We start from the raw sequence: 16,444 nt of genomic DNA on the forward strand, positions 1-16,444 counted from the left end.
GCGCAGGACGGCCGCGCCGCCAGGCCAGGCCAGCCGCCGGCCGAACGCGGCGCGCCTTGGGGGAGATCTGTGAGACCCCGCGACGCCGACCGCGCATGCGCGAGGTCCCGGCTGAGGCGTGCGACCGACCGAGGGAGACTCCGAGGGACACCGGGGTCCGCGAGAGGGGCCGACGCGAAGCCGGGTCCGTGGGGCTGCGTGGGGCGGCGGCGTCTGCGCCCGATCCTTCCAGGAACCTGTGTGGGGTCTTCACAGGAGGAGGCCGGGCGTGTCAGGAGAAACCGAGGCAGTGACGGCCGGGCTAAGACGGGTCGGGTTGACCAGGGTTCCCGGCCAACGTCTGAGGGTGTGGCGGGTCGCAGAGGTAGGGTTACCCGGGTGGATGAACAGATCTGGGAGCGAACGAGGTCACCCCCTTTGTTTTCCTTATGAAATCGAACAATCCTTCAGCTGACTGACAGAGCGGAAACGGCACGTGGGTTTGTGGGTAAATGGAAGTTGGGCAATTCTGCAGGGCCTAGGCTACCGCGCTGGGCCCTCTACTTTGACTTTCAAGAAAAGTATTACTTTGATTTTTTAATTGGAAATCCAGCTATATAGACAGAAAGATCTTCCGTCCGCTGGTGAACTCCTAAAGTGGACCACGAATTCCACTCACGTGTGCTGTCATATGGTGCTGCATTTGGAAGAGAACAGATACTTCTAACTTAGCCTAAAATGCCTATTTGTATGTTATTGGCTTTCTCTTGGTAATTCTGTTTTTTTATTATATATATATATATATTTTTTTTTAAGATTTATTTTTATTACAAAGTCAGATATACAGAGAGGAGAGACAGAGAGAAAGATCTTCCGTCCGATCATTCACTCCCCAAGTGAGCCGCAACGGCCGGTGCGCGCCGATTCGAAGCCGGGAACCAGGAACCTCTTCCGGGTCTCCCACGCGGGTGCAGGGTCCCAAAGCTTTGGGCCGTCCTCGACTGCTTTCCCAGGCCAGAAGCAGGGAGCTGGATGGGAAGTGGAGCTGCCGGGACTAGAACCGGTGCCCATATGGGATCCTGGGGCTTTCAAGGCGAGGACTTTAGCCGCTAGGCCACGGCGCCGGGCCCTTTTATTATATATTTTTAAAGATTTTTAATTTTTAGGCTTTTTTCTGAACAGATTCGATATAATTTTTAGATACAATTCTAAGAATATGATAATATTCCACGCCTCCCGCCCATCCTTCTGGTAATTCTGTGTATTTTAATGAATGCGTGTGGACAACGTGCCTGTTACCAGTGGGAAGCCTTGTCCATGCGGAGGAGGGCTGCTAAGTCAGGGGTGTTTAATACAGGCCCCTGGCTTCAAAGGCAGCCCCTCCCAGGCCGCCCAGTTTTGAGGGTGGCCCCAAGACTGTGGGAACACAGCATGTCCCTTTCCTTGCTCTCCCTCAGTCACTGGTCACTCCAATTTGCCACCACCCCTACGTACTCTCCAATTATCATGTTCTTTTGTAACCAGACCTTAAAACATTTTCAAGCTGTTATATGGTTGTCTTCGTTTTGCTTTATTTTGTTTGTTTGGAAGGCCACAGTCAGAGGTCCTCTGGGTCACTTCCGAAATGCCAGCAACTTCCAGGGCTGGCTCAAGCCAAAGTTGGGAACATGGTGGCAAGGACCCACATACTTGAGTTGTCACCTCAGAAGCAGGTGTAGATGTGAATCAGGGATTCACCTATGGGATGGGTGGTGGCCTGCTGGCATGCCAAACATGTGAAAGAGTTTAAGGTGTGCACTGAGGATAACAGCTCTACTGAATGCTCCCTGTTTGGTGCTGCCCTACACAGGAGACCGCCCCTTGGTCCGTTGTTGTCCCAGCGTGTGTGGATGCTGTCATTGTTAACTCCAGCTTACAGGTAACACTGAAACCAGAACAGTAAGGACCCCAGGACAGAGAGGTGCATGCTGTTTGAGGAAGCTGAAGTCTGAACCCCAGCTTTTCTCATCCATGGAGCCCCTGCTTGGAACCCCTTGTTTTCTTTCTGCCTGTCAGGGCTGGGAACCCTCACTGATGTCCTTGTTTTTCCTGACATATTCCAGGTCCTGGCAGGACAGGAAAGTCCGAGATGGACCTCATGAGACTTGCCCAGCTCTTCGGCTCCCGTCCCATGGGACTGTCGGTTCTGTGGCACCTGGGCCTGGTCAGAGCCCATTGGGCAGGAGGCCCAGGGCATTCTGTGTGGCTGACTCGGCAGGTGTCAGCTGCCTCCAGCAGCTCCGTCTCTCAGCTGCCCCTGGGCCAGGGTGTCCCACAGACCATGAGCAGTGGCCGCTCTGAACTGAGCCAACCCAGCCCCACAGTCTCTCAGGAGGAAGAGGAGGAGGAAGGCTTTGGTACTCTCTCTGACAAGTACTCCTCCCGAAGAATGTTCCGCAAATCAACAACCCAGCTGTATGACCTCCGGCTCCAGGAACAGAGTGCTGAGAAAGACGAGGATCCGGAGCCCAAACCATGGCGAGGCCGGAGAAACACCCCACATTGGTACTTCTTCCGGTGCAAAGGCCTCATCAACGAAGGCAAGGTGAGTGGAGCTGCTTGGTGTTTTGTCAAGGATGTCTTCAGATGTCGCGTGCCTTCATTCTTTACTCGAAGTGGCTTCACTGTCCTGCCTCACCTCTCCCCACTGCTGGTCCCGCGAGAGTTGTCTCTCTCCTGCCTGTGTATCTGATCTTGTCCTCGCCGTCTCGCTCAGCACTTATTCTTGCATGCAAAGCCTGCAAAGCCAGGCCAGAAAGTTCTGTTCCAACTTTGTTTCACCCACATTTCTTCATCTCACGAGATGGTAGTCCTGCTACTTCACTGGCTAGGGCCAGAGGCCTTCAACTATTCCAAGTTTTTCGGGTTCTGTTATCAATTCTGCCACCAGTCTTAAGTTCTTACAGCCCTTCCCTTGAATTTCCATTACGTCTTTCTCCTCACCCTCTCAGCTATGAGGACACTTGGCACTGGGCTGCTTGCTGCCTGTGTCACAGCACGTAGGTGTCGTGTCAGATTGCAGGTCACATCGTCTTGTCAAAAATGTGCACTGTTTTCAGTGATTTTTTTTTAAAAGATTTATTTTTTTATTGGAAAGGCAGATATACAATCAGAAGGAGATATAGAAAGATCTTCCATCCACTGGTTCATTCCCCAAGTGTCCACAACAGCCAGAGCTGAGCTGATCCGAATTCAGGAGCCAGGAGCTTACTCTGGGTCTCCCACATGGGTGCAGGGTCCCAACACTTTGGGCTATTCTCTACTGCTTTCCCAGGCTACAAGCAGGGAGCTGGGTGGGAGATGGAGCAGCCAGCACATGAATCCATGTAGTATTCGGCACCAGCAGGTAGATTAATGTGCTGCAGCATTGCACCAATCCCCAGTCTATCTTTCTACTAATGCACAGCTTGGCAGGCAGTAGATGATGGCTTAAGTGCTTAGGTCTCTGTCACCTGTGTGGGAGAGTTAATTTACGTTCCTGGTTCCTGTTTCCAGCCTGGTCCAGCCCTTGTTGTCCTGGGACTTTGAGGGGTGAACCAGCAGACAGAATATCTTTGTGTCACTATCTCTTTGCATTCTAATATTGTAGGGTTTTTTGAACCCTGAATACTGCAGCAACCTCAAATTCTTGTCTCGCAGGAAAGAAGAATTTTCATGCCGACACAGTTTAGTTTTAAAGTAAGATTTATTAGAAAAACTAAGAAAGGAGACTCCCGCCCTAGTGACGGAGGGGGTTCTGAGATAGAAAAGACCCTTGAATGGGGGGTGTTGGGACCCTTTTAAAGCTTTAGTTCAAAGAGGGGGTTTTCCAAGGGCAAAGGAATTTCCTGGTGTCCAGGTATCTGCCTTTGGGACAAAAAGACCAGAGAGGTGCTAGACAGAACATTCCAGGCCTTAGGCATCTGCATATTACTTGCTCCTGTTCTCCTTTCAATGATAAGGAAGGAGATAGGCCTGGGACCCTCCTACACAATGGCTGGAGGTAATGGCTGGTGCTTCAGGTGGGGAATTGATACGCTAATAGCACCCTTGTCCCTTGGAAGAGACTGCTCTGGTGAATCTAAAACATGGTGGGGAAATTCCCTTTTATATTTGGTAAGAAAAATGACTTGGGGACCCAGAATACCCTAACTGCCTACCACCCAGTCTAACTCCTCACACACTAATGAAATGAAAATCAATAAAGAAAGGGTATCGAGGGAGAGTATGAGCTATGGATGAAGTAAGTTTGGGTAAGCAGTAACAGTTATACTAGTCAATGCTACTTACTCTGCTTTGGTGTACATTTGAAGTTTTCCATAAGGAAAAGTTAAGAATTAGTAGCAGCAGCGATGGCATAGTTAGGCCAAGCCTCCTTCTGCAGCTCTGGCATCCCATATGGGCACCAGTTTGGGATTCAACTCCTAGCTTATGGCCTGGAAAAACAGCAGAGAAAGGCTAAAGTCCTTGGACCCCTGCACCTATGTCGGAGACCAGGAAGAAGCTCCTGGTTTCTTGCTTAGGATCAGCTCAGCTCTGGCAGTTGGGGACCTTTGGAGATTGAACCAACAGTTGAAAGATTGATCTCTCTCTTTCTGCCTTTAAAATTAAGAAATAATAGATCTTTAAAAAGAAAAGTTAAGAATTAAATAAAGAGGGCGGTAGCCTAGTGGCTAAAGTCCTCATCTTGCACGCACTGGGATCCTATATGGGTGCGGGTTTATATCCCAGCAGTCCCGCTTCCCATCCAGCTCCCTACTTGTGGCCTGGGAAAGCAGTGGGGGGCGGCCCAAAGCCTTGGGACCCTGCACCAGGATGGGAAACCCGGAACAGGCTCCCAGCTCCTGGCTTCGGACTGGTACAACTCCGACCATTGTGGCCACTCGGGGAGTGAATAAGCAGACGGAAGATCTTCCTCCCTGTCTCTTCTGACTTTCCAATAAAATAAATGAATATATATTTTTTAAAGATTCATTTGTTTTTGTTAGAAAGTCAGATATACAGAGAGAAGGAGAGACAGAGAGGAAGATCTTCTGTCCGATGATTCACTCCCCAAATGACTGCAATGGCTGGTACTGAGCCGATTTGAAGCCAGTAGCCCAGAGCCTCTTCCAGGTCTCCCACACGGGTAGAGTCCCAAGGCTTTGGGTTGTCCTCTACTGCTTTCCCATGCCACAAGCAGGGAGCTGGATGGGAAGCGGGGCTACTGGGATTACAACTGACGCCATATGGGATCCTGGCATGTTCAAGGTGAGCACTTTAGCCTCTAGGCCACTGTGCCAGACCCAAATAAATAATTTCTTAAAAATTTATTTATTTTATTGGAAAGGCAGATGTACAGAGAGGAGGAGAGACAGAGAGGAAGACCTTCCGTCCGATGTTTCACTCCCCAGGTGGCCTCAATGGCCGGTGTGCACCAATCCGAAGCCAGGAGCCAGGAACTTCTTTCTGGGTCTCCCACGTGGGTGCAAGGTCCCAAAGCTTTGGGCCGTCCTGGACTGCTTTTCCAGACCACAAGCTGGGAGCTGGATAGGAAGTGGAGCTGCTGGGATTAGAACCGGCACCCATGTGGGATCCCGGCATGTTCAAGTCGAGGACCTTAACCATTATGCTATCATGCAGGTCCAATAAATAAATTTTAAAAGAAAGAGAAGGTTAAATTCTCACCATACTTACGGAGCCTGCAAGCTGTTTCTACCACCCGTCACCTGTGTACCCTCATCCCCGGCCCCTGCTGTCTGGTTAGAGTGCTGCAGCAGTTCGGCACTTCAGCTGATACCTGACCTCCAGGCCCAGTCCTGACTCAGGACCCTGGCTGTGCCCTCAGCCACGTGACTCCTCCTTTCCCTTCTTTAGGTCTTTGTTCATAGGTCAGTTTCTGTATAAGGTCTTGTCTGGTCATATCTAAAAAGTGTATTCCTCGCATTTTTCTTTCTATTTGAAAAGCATCGGGAGACAGATAGCTTGTGTCTGCCAGTTCCCTCGAATCGTCTGCAACAGCTGGGCCAGGCTGCAGCCAGGGGCCTCGAACTCAGTCCAGGCCTCTTACATGGGTGGCAGGAACCCTGTTACTTCTAAATTGTCACCACTGATTCCTAGGGTCAGATGTAGCAGGAAGGTGGAAGCAAGAACTGGGCCAGGCTAGGAGTCAAGATGTGACGTGCCGGGTCCACGTGGTGGATGTGGGAAACAGGAAGGTGTGAAGAGCATTGCTTCCTTGTGGCAGGGCCTCAGGGAGCTCCCCGTTGTGCAGCAGGGCTCCAGCGAGATGTTGCTTTGACCACCTGAATGCAGCCCGCTTCCCATTGCTGGACACCGGACTTTCCCACTGAGTTTCCTGTAACCTATCTAGGCATTGTCTGCCCCTACGGAGTTAATGTATAGTATCTATGCGAGCTTGAAAGTTGATGTTGCTGATATTTAGCAAAAAGGTTTTTACCAATTGCAGCTGCCTTCATTGGCAATATACTGATCAGGGATGTTAACTCACCCTTTTGATCCTATGTTAATCAGAGGCATAGAACGGTTACCTTTGCTTAGAATCCTCTTCTATTGATCTTATGCTAATCAAGGGTGCTAACTCTCCAGAGGTAGAGGAAATCCATTCTTTCCCTCTTTCTTTGATCTTTGGGTCCTGCCAAGAGGAATGTGTTACTGATTGAGCTTGCCTTAGGTGATACAAACAGCAGAATTATCTTTAGTAACACCCATTTAATCATGACGTAAAAAGTCTGAGCCAGAGTTTAACTGATTCTGTATAAATAAAGCGGACGGCTTTATTGCTGAGTCCACTATCTTCAAGGAATTCTGGTGGTCCGTCACTTTCTTTATTCTCTCTTTGCGCCTCATCCACACACCCTTCGCGAGTTCTGAACCTCTGCCGGAGCTGGACTCCAGCAGTGGCAGTCCCAAATGGCTTGTGGAGCTCAGACTGCATGTTTACCTTGTCTCGTGTGTGTGTGTGTGTGTGTGTGTGTGTGTGTGTGTGTGTAGATGTACTTATTTGAAAGAGCTACAGAAAGAAGTGTTCCATCTGCTGGTTCACTCCCCAGGTGCCTGCAAAAGGCAGAGCTGGGCTAAACTGAAGCCAGGAGCCAGGAACTCTGCCCTGGTGTCTTCCACGGGTAGCAGGGGTCCAAGTCACTGGCTGTCTTCTGCTGCCTTTCCAGTTGCGCTCACCGGAAGCTAAATCAGAAGCGGGGTAACTGGGATTAGAAATGGCACTGCGATGTGGTTACTGGCTCGACGCACAGCCCCTACTGTATGATCGCAACACCGCATTTGATGTTTGTCTTTGGACGCCAGAATGTGCGCTTTGTGAGGGGCTTCCTCTTGCTGGCCGCTACGTCCTCAGTGTGTAGACCTTGTTGGGCTCATTCAGTAATTATCGTTTGAGTGGACCCATGAAAATCATCAAGGAGTAGAGGAGGGAACTGAGGGTGAGGGGATGGGAATGGAACCAAGACAGCTTTGAGCCCGCAGGGGTGTGCAGTTAGAGGAAGCTCCCCGGGGTGCTGTCTGGCACTGTCTCATGGTGTCCTTCAGCCTCCTTGACTCCCTTCCTCCACTGAGGGTCACTGAGGCTGCTCTGACCGTCCCCCTCCCCCCACCGTCACTCTGTCTTATCTAGCTAGCAGAGGCCCTGGACCTGTTTGAGAGGCAGATGCTGAAGGAGGAGCGTCTCCAGCCACTGGAGTGCAACTACACAGTGCTGATTGGGGGCTGTGGCCGGGCTGGCTACCTCAAGAAAGCCTTCGCGCTCTACAATGACGTGAGTGTGACCTGGTGGGCCAAGCCTCTGACAGCCTGGGCTGGGAGGCCAGTAAGAGCAGCTGCAGATCCAGACATGCTGCCTACCAGGATGGGACCCAGTGGACAAATTTAACCTTTGGCCTCAGAATCACCATCTGTACACTGGGAGGTGATTTTCGGGGCCAAGTGAGATGATGCAGCAAGTCCTTCAACACCTACCAGGACCTCTGTGAGCCTACCCTGCCCCCTCCTTTCCCATCACCATGTGTAGCTGCTTCCTGTGCCCACAGAGGGACACTGCTCCAAAGCTCGACCTTTGAGGAAACGGCTCTGAGTTCCTTTGTAAGTCCTACAGGGTGTGTTAGTTTTGTCATTCTCAGAGCCAGGAAGCTGTTTCCATCCTAAGCCAGGAAAGCCTTGCCCTGGGAGGGGTTGACTGGTGGAAGAACATCAGTTTTCTCCTGCAACCTTCTTAGAAGCTGGGGGTGCCCTTCACTCTAGTCCGCTTGTCATTTGGCACCCTGCTCCCAGGTGTTTGATCTCTAGCTAGAGGTGAGAGGGGAAATGGTAGCTACAAGACATAAGGGAACACCACCTTCAAGGGCGGTCTCTTGGCATAGAAGGATGGGAGACCAAACCGAAAATAGAAGAGTTCAGTCCTCCAAGTGAGGGGTAGGTAGGGGACTGTTGAGAGCTCAGTCCTTTCTAAATGTAGGGGATCGTTGCTTGCCTTCCCACAGGGCTCCTGTCTGCAAAGCCAGACCACTCTGTTCTCTGTTGTTAGTCATCACTTTGTTGGGGAGCAGTGAGTTCTTTACTTGTTGTTTTGTCGGGATTTTGTTGTTGTTTCTTTCTTTTCTTTTCTTTTTTTTCTTTTGAACTTTACTTTGGAATACGTTTGCATTTGTAGAAAAGTTGTACAGCTAGCATAGAAAGCTCTTGGAGACTGCTCACCCAGCTTCTGCCACAGTAGTATCTTAGGTCAAAACCCAGTGGCTAGCAGCTGAGCACTGCTCTTACCTGAATCCCAAACTCTGTTCAGATCTTAGTAGCTTCCCCAGCAAAGCCCTTTATCTATCCCTGTATCCACTCTGACTCCTCCTCACAGCCCAAGATATCTTCTGAACTGAGGACTCAGCTGCAAGAAGCTCCCACCCACAGTGGGCTGATGGGCACTCAGGGACAATGACTTCTTTTCAGTGTATCTCGGGGTGCAGGCTCGGCTTTCAGAATCCCTCTGGCATTCAGGGACTTGAAGACCAGGCTCGCGGTGCCCTGGAGGTAGCTGCTTGGTCGAGCAGCATGCCGATGTCAGTGCTACCTCTAAGTTACTCTTGTTTCAACAGATGAAGAAGCGGGCCCTAGAGCCGTCGGATGCCACATACACGGCTCTGTTCAATGTCTGTGCTGAATCCCCCTGGAAGGACTCTGCCCTACAGAGCGCCCTGAAACTCCGGCAGCAGCTCCAGGCCAGAAACTTCCAGCTGAACCTGAAAACATACCACGCCCTGCTGAAGGTGGCTGCCAAATGTGCAGACCTCAGGATGTGCCTGGATGTGTTCAAGGTGGGGACACCTTGCTCTTGGAGGCCTGGCCTGACAGATGCTCAGTAGTGGTATGCTGGTGTGTTCCTTCCATGGGGCTGGGCTGGGGAGCACTGGGGAGAGAGGACTTCCTGGAGATGGTGTTCACACTCTGAGCGTTAGGGATGAGTCAGGGCTCACAGGAAGGACCCCGGCCTAGAAGGGCCAGTGGGGGTGAAATCCCTGGATCAAGGAGCTGAGGGGTCGGCTGGTCGGTGCGAGGGCCTTAAGGAACACAAGTGAGTGCAGAGTGGACACTGAGTAAGTCGACTCCGGAAAGTTCTGGGTGCAAGGGTACAGTAGGGCTCTTCCGGAGGACTTCACAATGCTTGTGGTTAAATGGAATTAGGAGATACTTTTATCTTGGGCTCAAAAAAAGATTTTAAATCCAAACATGGGCTTGTCCTACTTTTAAATGAGATTTTCTTTATTCATTTGAAAGGGAGAGTTAGAGATCTGAGAACTAATCTCTCTGTTGGTTCACTGCCCAAATGGTCCAAACAGCCAGCACTGGGCCAGGCCAAAGCCAGGGACCTGCAACTCCATCCTGTTCTCCTGGCATGGGTGCTGGGACCCACGTACTTGATCCATCGTCTGCTGCTTTCCCAGGCGAATTAGCAGGCGATGGATCAGAAGTGGAGCAGCTGAGACTTGAACCAGCATCCATATGTGATGCTGGTGTCACAGGTGGCAGCTTAAACCCCTACTCCACAACACTGGCCCTCATAGTTTTTTCATAATAAACATTTGTGAAGACTTTGCCAATGTCTCCCATCATGTGCTCCCCGCCACCCGACAAGGAAGGGGTCTCACCCCCAATTCTCAGAGCAGAAGACGGTGAGCAGGGAGATCTCGGGCAGCTCCAAGTGCTTTCTCAGGTCACATGAGAATTAGATAGATGCCAGATATGTCCAAAGAAGGATGCCTGGGAAGCAGGGATGTCCCAGCTCCCTGGGATCCCACTCCGCTGATGGGGCAGCTGAGCCTGGGGAGGTGAGTGCTTGCCCCCATGCTCCCAGCTGGCCAATCATGGAAGCTTGAAGTCGGCTGCATGAGAATCCAGAGGCAAACAGTGACTCCTGGGGTGTCCTTGCAGAGGCACTGAATAAGCCCACTGGGTGCAGGGCCAGAAAGAGGGACCCAGTGGGGAACAGTAGGGCTGCTCTGCTCAGGAGCTGGTTCCAACCCTGAGCCACATTTGGGTACTAGTTCCTCCAGATTAGAGACTGGGGGCCAAGTTCATGGTTTAGTAGGTAAAGCCGCCACCTGTGACGCTGGCATCCCCATGTGGACTGTGGTTTGTATCTTGGCTGCTCCACCTCTGACCCATCTTCCTGCTGATGACCTGGGAAAAGCGACAAAAGATGAACCAACTACTTCGGTCACTGCCACCCGTGTGGGAGACCTAGAAGAAGCTCCTGTCTCCTGGCTCCGGCCTGCCCCAGCACTGGCTGGCATGGCCATCTGGGAAGTGAGCCTGTAGTTAGAAAATCTCTGTCTTCTTTTCTCTGTGACTCTGACTTTCAAATAGATAATAGATAATTTTTAAAAACAAAAGATTGCAGACTGACCCCCACCCCCAAGTGCTGCAGACACCAGCCAGTTGGTCTGGGTTCTGCTGTGGCTTCTCAGTAGGGCCACTTTGTTCCTGCTCCCAGGAAATCATCCACAAGGGGCACGTGGTCACAGAGGAGACCTTCAGTTTCCTGCTCATGGGTTGCATCCAGGACAAGAAGACGGGCTTCCGGTATGCCCTGCAGGTCTGTGCCTTCCCCCACCGTCCTGCTCCCTCTGTGCGCTGCCGCTTCTGAGCACCTCGGCTATGCCTTGACTGGGAGCTGCGGAAATGCAGGTTCCCTGTCCACTGGGACCCCTGTCTCCACATCTGTATTTCAGCAGATGCCCATGTGGTTTGTCTGCACTGAGTCTGAGTTCCTGACATCTGGGGCAGCCTTGGACCAGGTGCTCATACCACTCCTGCAGAATTCTGGGAAGCAGCCTCTGGCAGCCCCCCTCTGACCCTCACAAACTAAGGTCTGGTTCCGTCCACTCTTTGGCCCACATCTATTCTAATTGTTAGGCGAATGGCCTGTTCATGTGGCGTATTTGGTGAACTGCTCTGGATAAGCACTGATAGGCCCGTTCTGCAGGCAAGAAAATTGAGGTTCTCAAAGGACAAGTAACTTGTCTGAGGTCCCACAGCCACTAAGTGGCAGACCTGTGGAACTTGGAACTAAAAGTTCATCCACCCTAGACCCAAATCCCTGCTCCTGCTCTCTGCTGCCATGGACAGGCTGTGTGCCTCTGCTGCTCTCCCAGCCTCTCCTGAGGTACGTGGCTGACAAGACCTTTGCCTTTGAGACCCTGACCTGTGGGCAGTGGCCCTCTTGCCCAGCTTCCTCCTCTGCAGCTGGGCTCCCAGTGGGCACTTGGGAAACACTGCTGAATCCCAGCCTTCAGGGTCAGCCTGGGCTCTCCTGGATCCCAGCCTCTCCGAGCGTCCCTTAGAGGAGCTCACAGGAAGTCTGGCAGAGACCCCCCAGGTCAGGGACCCCGGGGACAGGGCCGAAGGTGAGACTAGACAGTTTTGGATGAACACAAGGTGGGAAGAGCAATTCCGGAATCCTGGCGATTCTTAGTTGCTAGACTTGTGTAGTGTGGAATTAAACATGTTCCAGAATCTTCCTGCGCCCTTTGTGTTTGCCTCCCAGGACTCCCTCTGCCCAAGTCCTTCTAAGGCGGGAGCGCCCGACTGACACTGTCCCTCTCCTGGCAGGTGTGGAGGCAGATGCTGAGTCTGGGGCTCAAGCCGCACCTGCACAACTACAACCTGCTCTTGGGGGCAACCCGGGACTGCGGCTTGGGGGACCCACAGGTGGCCTCTGAGCTGCTGCTGAGGTCCAGGGAGGGGAAGGTCATGCTGCAGCCCCCAGCAGGTGGCCGGCAGATGAGGAGAGCCCCGGCCAGGGCAGATGCCAGCATGTTAGCCAAGCTGCAAGTGGAGGCCCTAGAGAGGCAGCTGTTTCTGGAGCCTTCTCAGGCACTTGAAGAACCTTCAGGGTCTCTGGAGGCCAGAGCACATGGTGAGGCTCGGACTGAGAGGGAAGCCAGGGCTGATCCCAGCCACACAGTGGCCCTCACCCCAGTGGATTCAAAGCCATCTCCCTTGGAGTCGGGGGTCAACCTTCTGAGCCTTGGGGCCATCCCCCAGGCTGTGGTCTCCTTTGGGACTGTGACTACCCCGGCTCACAGACTGGCCTTGATGGGGGGCCTAGAAGGCTTTCTGGGCAAGATGGGAGAACACGGGCTCCAGCCCGATATCAAGACCTTCACACTGCTGGCTGAGGTCATGGAGTCTGGGAGCCCTGCAGAATCCTCGCTGCTCAGCGCCCTTGACACGTACCACGTGGAGGCCGATGTGACGTTCTTCAACACACTGATGAGGAAGAAGAGCAAGCTGGGAGACCTGGAGGGCGCAAAGGTGAGGGGCTTGGGCAGGCCCGGGTGCTGCAGCCACCTTCGTCCCCGGCACGTTGTGCTGACTCTGCCAGACACCCTTCTCACTGCATCTCGTCTGTGAGTTCTCTGATCCCACCAGGCGGCCCTGCTGCTCTGTGACTCTCCCTACAAACAGGTAGGGACATTAGGGCCTGACAGGATTTTGTCAACTTGCACCACAAGCTTTTCAGTTTTAATTAATTAATTTAATTTTGTTTTGAGAGGTACAGAAAGTGCTCCCATCTGCTGGTTCACTTGGTGCCCATGATTGTTGAAGCTGGGCCAAACCAGGAGCTGGGAGCTCAGTCTTTTGCAGGAACTTTGCCCACCACCGTCTGGCAGGACCCAAACCCGGGCACTCCATTGAGAGATGCAGGCATCTCAAGCAGCTTGTAACTGCTAGGGTGAACACAGCCCAGCTCGCCCCCGCCACGGGCCCATGTGATGGCTTTTTGCTAGCAGCTTTGCCCTGAGTGCTCTGTCCTCAGGCCATAGTCTTCTGGGTGAGCTCGCCTGCTTGCAGACGTTAAGGTGAGAGTCCCGAGACTGTGCTGGGTGGAGCCTTTCCACAGGGACCTCAGCGCTCTGGTCAGTGTGGCCCTTACTCAGGACTCAGTGCTACCAGAGCCCTGATACAGCCTGCAGTTGGGAGGAGCAGGAATGTGGAGGGTACTGGTGGAGAGTGAACAGCACGTTGGACTGGCTGGCACAGCGTACATGCAGAGCGGTGGGATTTTAAGGAGCTGCTGCTGAGCGCAGGCCGTAGGGGACCCAGGTCTCAAGTGCTGACCTAAGGGCAGTGGTGGGATGAGGTGAGCAGAGGGAGCCGTGAGATCTGTGGGCCAGGACCTCCAGTGTCCAGCGCAAGGGTTGCGCTGGGAGGCTCTTTAGGGCCCTTGTGATGCCATGTCTGCCCTCACAGGCATTGCTGCCAGTCCTGGCGAAGAGGGGCGTCATCCCGAACCTGCAGACATTCTGCAACCTGGCCATTGGGTGCCGCCGGCACCGGGATGGCCTGCAGCTGCTTGCAGACATGAAGGTGAGCAGGCCTGGGCGGGGCAGGAATGGGCAGACTTGGTACAGGCACTTCCATCACCTTTCTGACTGAGTGGTGCCCATGACATTCTAGAAATGCCAGATGACCCCCAACACCCACATCTATAGCACCCTCATCAACGCAGCCCTGAAGAGACTGGACTACAGCTACCTCATTGACATCCTCAAGGACATGCGGCAGAACTCGGTCCCTGTGAATGAGGTGGTCATCCGCCAGCTGGAGTTTGCTGCCCAGTACCCACCCACCTTTGACCGGGTATGTGCATCCCCAGTCTCACCCCATTCCAAGCCCCTTTGAGGATACCCTTGCTTAAACTGACCAGCAGCTTCCTCTGGGGCATTCACAGGTCTGTCCCCCGCCGGTTCATCTTGCATCTCAGGCCAGTCTTGCCTGAGTTGGCTCTCAGGCCCAGGTGGCCTGCAGACAGTTCCTGGACATCACCAGCTGTTCCTGCCTCAGGGTGTTTGTATTCCCTCCCCCTCCCGACTTTCCTGTTTGTCCTGTAGGTCTGCACTGCAGCTGTTGCCTTAGAGATGCTTTAGTGGCTCCCTGCCCCAACTGTGCACACTCCAGTCCTAAAGCTATGAGGGGGCATCATTAAGTTCATGGAAGATGTGCATCTTTTTTGTTTGTTTGTTCTAAAGATTTATTTATTTTTATTAGCAAGTCAGATATGCAGAGAGGAGGAGAGACAGAGAGGAAGATCTTTTGTCTGATGATTCACTCCTCAAGTGAGCCGCAACAGCTGGTACTGAGCCGATTTGAAGCCAGGAGCCCAGATCCTCTTCCAGGTCTCCCACACGGGTGAAGGGTCCCAAGGCTTTGGGCCGACCTTGACTGCTTTCCCAGGCCATAGGCAGGGAGCTGGATGGGACGTGAGGCTGTCACGATTAGAACCAGCGCCCATGTAGGATCGTGTTGCGTGCAAGGTGAGGACTTCAGCTGCTAGGCTCCGTGCTGGGCCCATCATCTCACGAGCTTTTCAAGCCCCTCATGTTGTAACTGCTAAGTGCATGTGCATGTGTGAGGTCCCCTCACTGAATCCCAGGCTTCTGTAGTTCAGACTTACCTGTCGGCGTCTGCCTCTCTCTCCCCTCAAATGCACATTGCTGTCTTGGTCAGCAGCAGGGCAGGACACGTTGTGTGGTAGTGGCCACATCCTTTGCTGCTGTCCGGAGGCCATCAGGCTCTGGTGTTGGCTCTTTTGGGTCCATGGCATCACCTCCTGTATTGAGCATCCCAAGTGTTTATGGCGAGGAAGAACACAGCCAGATGAGGGGGAGACCGTGGCAGGGACACACCAAGCGGTCGGAGCGTGGGCTCCATTGTGAAGGCTTGGCTGGACAGCTGTGCCCGAGTACAGAGCCCAGCACCTCTGAACTGCTGGGTCAGTGTTCTATCTTCAGTGTACGGTGCAGCACCCCCTAGAGGTTGTGTTAGGTTCAACAATCTCAAGACTCACACGCCTGAAGACTAGTTTTATTCAAATGCTGCTCATCCCACCTCAGATGGCAGCTGGTTTCTTTGGATTCTGTCAGGTTTTTCTTTATGTGCTTTCAGGCAATACTAGGCACATTCAAGCTAGAACTGTTAAAACCTTTCATGTGTCTCTGACAATGTTGTCACCTGTTCTGCACAGCTCCTGCAGCTCCTTTAGTGTCTGCCTGGTTTATCTTTTCTCCTTTTTCCCACACCTCCATGGAGACAGCTTGGGAGGCTGTGCTGAGGGGAGTGACTGTCATTTGAAGTGCTAGGGTGACATCGGTATGTAAGAGTCCACCACAGCAGACATTCAGGAAGACAAATGTTAGGTGCCTGGAGAACTTACCCCACTCCATGGCAGCTTTGCCTGGATAGGATCCCTCTCAGTATCCAGTGCCAAAGGTGGAAACAACTTTTCTGCCAGGTCTGCTTCTCTGCAGGCAAGCACCGTGGGCGGGGTGTCAGCCACTGGGCTAACGGTCAGGCTCTGCTGATGGCCGTACTGTTCTCGCAGTACAAGGGGAAGAACACCTACCTGGAGAAGATCGATGGCTTCCGGGCTTATTACAAGCAGTGGCTGAAAGGCATGCCGGCAGAGGAAACCCCTCACCCCTGGCAGCAGTTTCGGACCAAACCCAAGGGGGACCAGGACAGTGCCACAGAGGCTGATGTGGACGGAAGCTCTGGGCGCAGGTGACCGGGAGTGGACCAGCCCTCACAGTGCCTTGTAGGGGAGTTGCTTACCTACTAACGACAAGTGATTGTGCTGATGTGGCCAGCATGAAGCAAAGGCCTGGCCAGACTGAGAGCCTATTCAGGTGCTGGTATGAAGATACACGCTGGGCCCGCCCAGGATGCCATGTCCACAGGACACTCTAGAGCAGCTTAAGCCACCTTCACACGTCACTTCCTGACAGCTCCCAATGAGAGCACTTGCTCTGGCTCACACAGCATCCACAAGGCAGACCCAGAACTGTCCTGGGACTTTTGGTCTCCCGGGCCTGGCTCTCCCATTGGGGTCTACAGAGTACCAGTCTGAAAGAATGACTACAGAGTCCAAGAGGTTTAAAAGTTT

General features: G+C 52.8%; 1 protein-coding gene across 2 annotated transcripts; it reads left to right on the plus strand.

The window, feature by feature from the left end:
• The first annotated feature begins 232 nt into the window (after positions 1 to 232).
• PTCD1 (pentatricopeptide repeat domain 1) lies at positions 233 to 16,359 on the plus strand. 2 transcript variants are annotated; one of them, XM_058681159.1, is made up of 9 exons: positions 233 to 346; positions 2,082 to 2,563; positions 7,628 to 7,768; positions 9,096 to 9,314; positions 10,991 to 11,092; positions 12,109 to 12,813; positions 13,753 to 13,869; positions 13,960 to 14,142; positions 15,884 to 16,359. In XM_058681159.1, exons 2-9 carry the CDS (start codon positions 2,108 to 2,110, stop codon positions 16,064 to 16,066), a joined length of 2,106 nt encoding a protein of 701 aa, XP_058537142.1. In that variant the 5' UTR covers positions 233 to 346; positions 2,082 to 2,107; the 3' UTR covers positions 16,067 to 16,359. The 2 variants fall into 2 exon arrangements, with proteins under 2 accessions (XP_058537142.1, XP_012786542.2); XM_012931088.3 differs by lacking the exon at positions 233 to 346 and adding an exon at positions 1,816 to 1,897.
• The last annotated feature ends 85 nt before the right edge of the window (positions 16,360 to 16,444 follow it).

Source organism: Ochotona princeps, chromosome 24, assembly GCF_030435755.1.
Source record: "Ochotona princeps isolate mOchPri1 chromosome 24, mOchPri1.hap1, whole genome shotgun sequence".
Taxonomy (NCBI): Eukaryota; Metazoa; Chordata; class Mammalia; order Lagomorpha; family Ochotonidae; genus Ochotona; species Ochotona princeps.

Bases quoted from the DNA above. Each gene is read 5' to 3' on its own strand.
- PTCD1 (XM_058681159.1), top strand. From the start codon at position 2,108: ATGGACCTCATGAGACTTGCCCAGCTCTTCGGCTCCCGTCCCATGGGA. The intron at 12,814-13,752 runs GTGAGGGGCTTG...CTGCCCTCACAG, and splicing joins GAGACCTGGAGGGCGCAAAG to GCATTGCTGCCAGTCCTGGC. The intron at 13,870-13,959 runs GTGAGCAGGCCT...ATGACATTCTAG, and splicing joins AGCTGCTTGCAGACATGAAG to AAATGCCAGATGACCCCCAA.